This window comes from Sorghum bicolor, chromosome 2 (assembly GCF_000003195.3).
Source record: "Sorghum bicolor cultivar BTx623 chromosome 2, Sorghum_bicolor_NCBIv3, whole genome shotgun sequence".
Taxonomy (NCBI): Eukaryota; Viridiplantae; Streptophyta; class Magnoliopsida; order Poales; family Poaceae; genus Sorghum; species Sorghum bicolor.
The window spans coordinates 64,953,884-64,961,381 of NC_012871.2; the positions used below are offsets into that span (position 1 = coordinate 64,953,884).

At 44.0% G+C, this 7,498-nt stretch overlaps 1 protein-coding gene across 1 annotated transcript; it reads right to left on the bottom strand.

Annotated features, from left to right (window-relative positions):
- Positions 1,118 to 3,303, bottom strand: LOC8059007 (eukaryotic translation initiation factor 3 subunit G). Its single transcript, XM_002462626.2, has 2 exons — positions 3,028 to 3,303; positions 1,118 to 1,801 (listed from the first exon to the last, which is right to left on the bottom strand). The coding sequence occupies exons 1-2, from the start codon at positions 3,146 to 3,148 to the stop codon at positions 1,302 to 1,304; spliced, it is 621 nt and encodes a 206-aa protein (XP_002462671.2). The 5' UTR covers positions 3,149 to 3,303; the 3' UTR covers positions 1,118 to 1,301.

Here is a 7,498-nt window from a genome sequence, read left to right on the forward strand (position 1 = left end):
GATACTTTTCTAAGGCTCGACAAAAAACTCGAAGCTCGTTAGCTCGTTCGGCTCGTGGCTGGCTCGGCTCAACACGTTAGGGCCTTGTTTAGTTCCGAAAAGTGAAAAGTTTTCGGTATTGTGGCACTTTCGTTTGTTTGTGACAAATATTATCCAATCATGGACTAACTAGGATCAAAAGATTCGTCTCGTGATTTACAGCTAAACTGTGTAATTAGTTTTTGTTTTCGTCTATATTTAATGTTTCATACATGTGTCGTAAGATTCGATGTGACGGGAATCTTAAAAAATTTTTGGTTTTCAGGGTGATCTAAACAAGGCCTAGGATAACGAGCTGAGCCGAGCCAAGATTTTAGCTCGTCAACTATAACGAGCCAACTCGAGACAGCTCGCGAGCCTCTCACGAGTTAATTAAACAAGCTACAATATTAGAGAAAAATTATCATAACCTATATTAGTTTTGTATTATTTTATGTCTTACGTTTTATAAATAGTTAATATGTTAGATCATAAAACATAAAGTCATACAAAACTAAATTATATGATCTAACATAAAGCGTAAGACATATATTTTGTTGGACATAAAGCGCTGCGTAAGACATATATTTTGTTGGACATAAAGAGCGGATGATTGATGCCCGCACGGAACGGACTATAGCAGCATGGATGGCAGACAAATTCCTTGGGCACGGCAAATCGGCAATGCTGTGGCGGTGATGGGGATTGGGTGTGGGCTGGGTGCAATGGGGCGGGGAGGAGAAGGGTCGCCATGCTCCCACGCGGAGGGTAGCAATGGGACTCTGGGAGGCGGGGAGGAGAAGGGGCGTCGTGCCCCAAGCGGAGGATAGCAGTGGGACTATGAGAGCGTTGTTTCTTTTAGTTCACCGTATGTCAACATCATAGAAAGATTGCATAAGCCGCCAAGCATAGTCGATTTCACCACCATACGATGTTACGTTTTTTTAGTAGTAGAGATATGAAACGAGGTTTTTATTGATCATTTTTGTTTTATGGATATTTTTATTTTTCTAGCTAACGGGATTCTTTTTTAGCAAGTAAAATATGAAACAATCTTGGTATAAGAGAAATACATTTGCCATTGTTAATACAGTGCTAGTGTTAAGAAAATACGTCACATTTTCATAAGAGAAGCACCGGTATGGCACAACCACATGGATGCGATTCTTCTTTATAGTGGCCAGAAACATAAATCCTCATCTGAGAATTGAGATACTTCTGCTACTACAGCCAGCAAAAGTTTCACATGCAGAACTCGCAAGTGTCTAACCAATCAAGAGAAACTATACACAAGAGGGATATACCCAGTCAACCCGAAGTTTATAGCCGCCGACCTCGTAGCCATTGAGCTCAATGATGGCCCTCTCTCCATCCTTACGTTTCTCGAACACCATAACAGCAAACCTCATACGGGTTTCAGATTTGCAGGAGCATATGTCATTGATATACTTTGGCACATCCCACATCAGCAATGGTCCAAATAGGCCGAAGAGCTCCGGAATGTGCCATTCCATGAATCCTGGCGGCAGATTGGTCACGCGTATAAAACGCCGGAAGAACTTGCGCCGAGCCCGAGAGGTAATTCTATGTTGTCTAGGACCAGGGGCACAATCTCCTCCACAGTCTTTATGGGCCAATGAGTCTTTGTGGGCAAATCGCCCATACATGTAGTTATAAGGACAGTAGCGCTCGCAATGACTTAACACTCCACAATTGTAACAATTCATTTGAGCTGGAGACCTCGCGTAGGCCATCCTGGTAAACCAAACCGTGTCACGCGGGTCTGTTGTCAACCACAAACACAAAGATATAAATTAGACTTCATGTTAAAAAAGCATAGTCCATGGAGTTAACAAAAACGAAATCTTGTTTTCGATACTGCCCCTATTTTCTTTTGTTTTCTTATATTTCTTTTAATATTTTGATTTTGCTTCTGTTCACTGATCACACTGGAATCGACTATTTCGCAATGAGCATCCACTAAAAAAAGAGAGCTAAAAATACGACGCCATAGAAATTAAGGTTTACTCCAAAGGAGCATACATTAGTAAAACCGTCCAAAAAAACATAGATGCATGAAGAGAAAATAGCTATTATAGGACTTTAATCATTTTGGTTTCTTCCAAACAAGACTGCAAACATTTGTTTCTCGACTTTAATCATTTTGGTTTCTTTCAAACAAGACTGCAAACATTTATTTCTCCTAAATAGGACTCCAAACATTGTTTGTAAGCTCTAATGATATTTTAATACAATTAACCATATTTTAAATCAATACATGTATTTAGCCAATGGCTATGGCATGACTCTTTTGTCCCTAGGCCTGGCACTATGTTAACATGTACAGCTTCCTTAAAAAAAGCTCTACATCTCACAAATGAATTTTAGCACAAATATGAATCTAACAATTACAAATTCATCTCACAAGACCATAATTTAGTTCCAAACAAGATCAAAGAATATTGTACATTCAGAAGCAGCATCTCTCACTGCTGACGGACAGCAATTCTGCCACTATATAAGTGGCTAGGGATTCTAAATTGCGCGAAATCTGAACCCAATTGATATCCTGAACACGATCATCAAATGACTTTCCAAATTCCTACGCAAAAACCCAGAATTGCCTGACCAGCGAAAGAGCCGAGGAACAGGCGACGGGTGCGGGTCGCGACTCGCAAACCCTTTCTAAATCAAATACATGTATTTAGGACTAAAATATGATTAATTGTATTAAAATATCATTAGAGTTTACAAATAATGTTTGGAGGCATTTGAAAGAAATAAATGTTTGCAGTCTTATTTGGGAGAAGCCACAATAATTGGAATTCTATAATAGCTATTTTCACATGCATGACTAAAACCGTCCAAAAGATGAATATGTAAAATTTCACTTCTGGCAATTGTTTGTGTAATTATACAGATTTAAGAGAAACTATTTTTTTGTAAACAAGATTTAAGAGAAACTGCGAACGATTAGTAATAATAAGAAACTAAAAGGAGAGAACACACCTTCCACTTCAAATTTGAATGTGTCCTGGATTTTTCCTGCAAGCTGGTTTTTCGACATCTTATTTCTCCTCTCCATATTCAACTTGTTGCCTCTATCCCACCGTCCCACGGTGAAGGACATGATCACCCTCGCTTTTCTCCTCTCTTCCCCTGCGGTGCTGAAGTTGGAGCGGGACAGGTCCTCTCTTCTCCTGCGGTGCCGAAACGCCGGAGAGAAACAGGTCAGAAAAACCTAGGCGGGCGGCGCTCGGGACGACCAGGAGTCCGGGAAATATATGGCAGCGGTGGGGCGGCGGCGCTACCGAGTAGCGACGAGGAATCCCTATCCTGCTATCCAGCAGGCCCGTTTCGAGGCCCGGTCCGCTCCGTAGGCCTGGGAAAAGGCGCTCCTCGGCCCAGAGCCCCAAATAATCCATCGACGTAATTAAAAAAAAGAAATGTATACATTATCTTCCTATTCGTTTTTTTCTCTCTAAACTCTAAAATTATTTAGTTCCAAATATTTTTTAAAAATGACATTGTAGCATTTTTGTTTTTATTTGACAAATATTGTCTAATCATAGAGTAACTAGGCTTAAAAAATTTGTCTCGCGATTTACAGGCAAACTGTATAATTGATCTTTATTTTCATCTATATTTAGTGCTCCATGCATGTGGCGCAAGATTTGATATGACGGGAAATCTTGAAAAGTTTTTAGTTTTTGGGGTGGACTAAACAAGGCCTCAGGCAAAACACTTCTCTTAACTTTTAAAACTGTTCATTACATTCCTAATCCGATTATAAGTGGTTTTGAAAGCAATTTTATCTTTTTCTTTTTTATTTCCACTGTTTCTTTGAAAAATTATAGTAAATTATAAAAAATCATAATTTTTTTTATTTTATTGGACTCACATGAATAGACCTACACAGTAAACATATAATATGTTATGCTTTAATATAAAGTTTTGCTATAACTTTAGAACTTTTCTATAATTAAATGAAATAATTCATGCATGCAGTTTCTATGATCCAATTGTGATGAAATTTTTATAATTTTCTAATTATTATATGCTTAATCTGTAGTAAATATTTTATATTAATTGGATCATGTATAATTTAGTTATAGATTTTATCTAGGTTTATGGTTGTTAAATATAAATAAATCTATAACTAAGCTATACATGATTTTGCTCGCAAAAAAGCTATACATGATTCAATGAGTATGAAATTTTTACTATACTTCAATCATACAATAATTAGCCTACCATAAAAAATTCGTTGCAATTGGACCATAGAAACTACAACTATGAATTATTTCAATTAGTTACATAAAAGTATAGATCTAAAGTCACAACAAAAATTTTATAGTAAAGCATACTATATTATTTATTCACTGTGTAGACATACTCATGTAGAGTCTAACAATTTTGTTTTTTTTTCTATTTTATGATTTTTCTTTTTTTGTGATTTACTATGATTTTTTCAAAACTCAGCCGAAATAAAAAAGATAAAATCACTTTTAAAACTGCTTATAATAGAGTTAGGAAGGTAAGATAAACAATTTTAAAAGTTAAAGGAATTGTTTTGCGCGGTTTTGAAGTTTAAAAAAGAAAAATGAACTTTTACGGAAGTTTAGAAAAATAATATAGATTTTTCCTCATCGTAATACTACTAGGGTGTTTCTCCGGTTCTGATTTCCTTTTGAGTTCTCGATTACGCGAGCCACACTCAAGGTCTTTTTTTTTTTTGACAATTACACTCAAGGTCCAGACTTTTCTGATTCGGTGCGCACGTCTGATAATAAGCGTTATAGAAAAAGGTATATATAGAGTATATAGAAAAGGTATATAGATTCGGATGTGCTGGTGCCCGGACGTCCGAGAGACCGATCCATCGGACAGTGCCGTGGACGCCATGCATCCGCACGCGATCCCTCCTGTCCTTCGCACGAAATCGTGCCCCCGCCTGTTCCCTGCACGAAATCGTGCCCCCGCCTATCCCCCACACAAAAAAGAAGGAAAATAAAGTCGCCCACCCTAGCACTGAGAACGCTAGGGACGCGCCCCATCCCCCATGTGCACCGATCCGTCCAGCCTCAACCCTCACCGACTCCAGCACCACAGCCCACGACCAGCTCGCCCCCCATAGCCCGTCCACCAGCTATAACAATAGAAAAAAGCTATTGCAACATCGAGAGAACATATAATAAAACAAAAAAACTACTGCAACAAACAAAAAAAAATATTACAACAATGAATAAACATCTAATGCAACAAATAAAAATATGAACTGCAACATAAAAAAGGTCTACTGCAACAATAAGAAACATCCACCGCAAACATGAACAAATTGTTGCAACAACCAAAAAAAGTTGTTCCAACGTCTCAAGCACTACTAGTGCAACATCGGGAAAATCAGCAGCAACAACGAAGAAAAGCTATTACCACATCTCAAGTACTATTACTGCAACATCGAAAAACGCCTATTACAATAACCAAAAAAATACCATTATAACATTGCAAATCATCAGTTGCAACACTCAAACAGAACTATTCCAACAACGATGAGATTTGACCCTAAGGGCTCATCGGAACCCTAACCACCACCGCATCCATTAGATCCAGACCAGAGGAGATGAGGAGGAGGACGACGAGGAGAAGGTAGAGAAGAGTTTAGTCTAGAGGGTGGAGGAGGAGGAGGAAGAGGAGGAGGAGGAGGAGAAGTCTGAGATCTAGACAAGAACCCCACCTACCTCGCGGGGTGTCGCCGGCATCCATGGAGGTCGCGGAACACCGCGAGGGAGAGAGAGTAGGGGGGAGAAAGACGTTTGGCTCGCCGAAAACCGCCTCCATCACCCCCGACTCTGACTCTAGTGGTATGGAGGTCGCGGGGCACCGCACGACAGGAGAAAGGGTGGAAGGGAGGGAGGGAAAGCTCGCTGGCATCGCGGCGTGAAGCACATAGAGGGAGGGGAGGCGCGGGCATGAGCAAGGAGTGGAGGAGCAGGATGAGGAGGAAGAATAGAAGATGAGCAGCGGGCAGAAAGAATAAGTCGTGCGGGTGGATAAACCGAGCGATGGTCCAATCACGCATTGACGCGCGTCCGAACACATAGGACGCCCGTCCACTAGCATTACCGAGAGCATTTTACCTGTATGCCATTATGAAAGATTGACCAAACCAGAAGGCCACTAAAAAGTTATTTCGCACCGTTGTGCCCAATTTCATCTTCAGCTATACCCGTATGCCATTCCGTCCCCATTTCCTTCGTTTCCTTTCATTTAAGGGGTCTGACACGTGGGTCCCGTGTAGCACAATGTCTTTCTTGCCCTTCCGTCCATTGCTCGCCACCTCTCTCGGCAAGGGTTGTGCCTTCTTGTCTTTCACCCCGCGCGCGCTCTCCACCTACACCGCAGCAGCGCGTCATCCTAGCGCACCTCCACCGGTGGCTGGACCGTAGCGAGGGCGAAGGGAGTAGGGCGTTCCCCATCCACGTGCTCATGGACCTCTTCAACGTCGGGCTGATGGCGCTGCCCGTGGACCTCACTGGCTTCGCGTTCCGGCGCGCGAGGCAGGGCGTGGCGCGGTTGGCGCACACGTTGGGTGAGTGTGCGCGGCAGAGCAAGCGCGCGCGGTAGAGGTCCCAGGCCATGTCCACCATGCGGCGGCCGCCCCGCACGCGGAACCGCTTGGACCCGCGCCGCCGCCACAGCGTCCATGGCCGCACGCACCGACACCACGCCGACCATGGGCGTGTGCTCCTCGACCGGCAACCTGTCCCCGAGGCGCACGAGTAGCGGGAGCGGGAGACCCTCGCCTCCGCCGCCCTCTCCCTCCCGCTCCTCCGCGCCGCCTTCTCCCGCTCCGCCACCGCCGCCAACGCCAACGCGCTGCTGGATGCTCTCGCCCCGCCGCCCGCCTCCTTCCGTCTGCCCGGATCCCCGCCGCCGCCAACGCCAAGACGCTGGCTCCCAGTTCTTCGGCCACGGAGCTGCCGCGGTGCCGGAGGGGGACGCCAGGTGGGTCCCGTTCCTCAGGGGGTTCAACCGCTGCTGCGCGCGCGTGCCAGCCTTGTGCTCACTCGTACTGCTCCTCCGCGTGTACGCCGCCGCCTGCACCGGCGCGGGGGCACCGTGCGGCGTCCAGCTTCAGCCGGACGTGGGTGGTGACGAGGACGGGAAGGTCATTGGGGAGCTCACGCCGGAGGAGATGGCGATGTTCCTCTAGATGTGCTGGGTCATGGCGTGGAGCACTTCGGCCTCGAGGGTGGCCGGTGATGGAGAGGAAAAGTCAGAGCCCATCGCTGTCAGTGGCATTGGGGACAAGCAAATTTTGTTGTCGAGACCAAATGGCCCAGGGGTATTCAAGTCTACTTCCAGACCACTTAACTGTCGTTAGGCTTCAAAATAAACGGAATATCCGAAGATGAAGTTGGGTACAACAGTGCGAAACAACTTTTTAATAGGCTCTTGCTCAATCTTTCATAGTGCA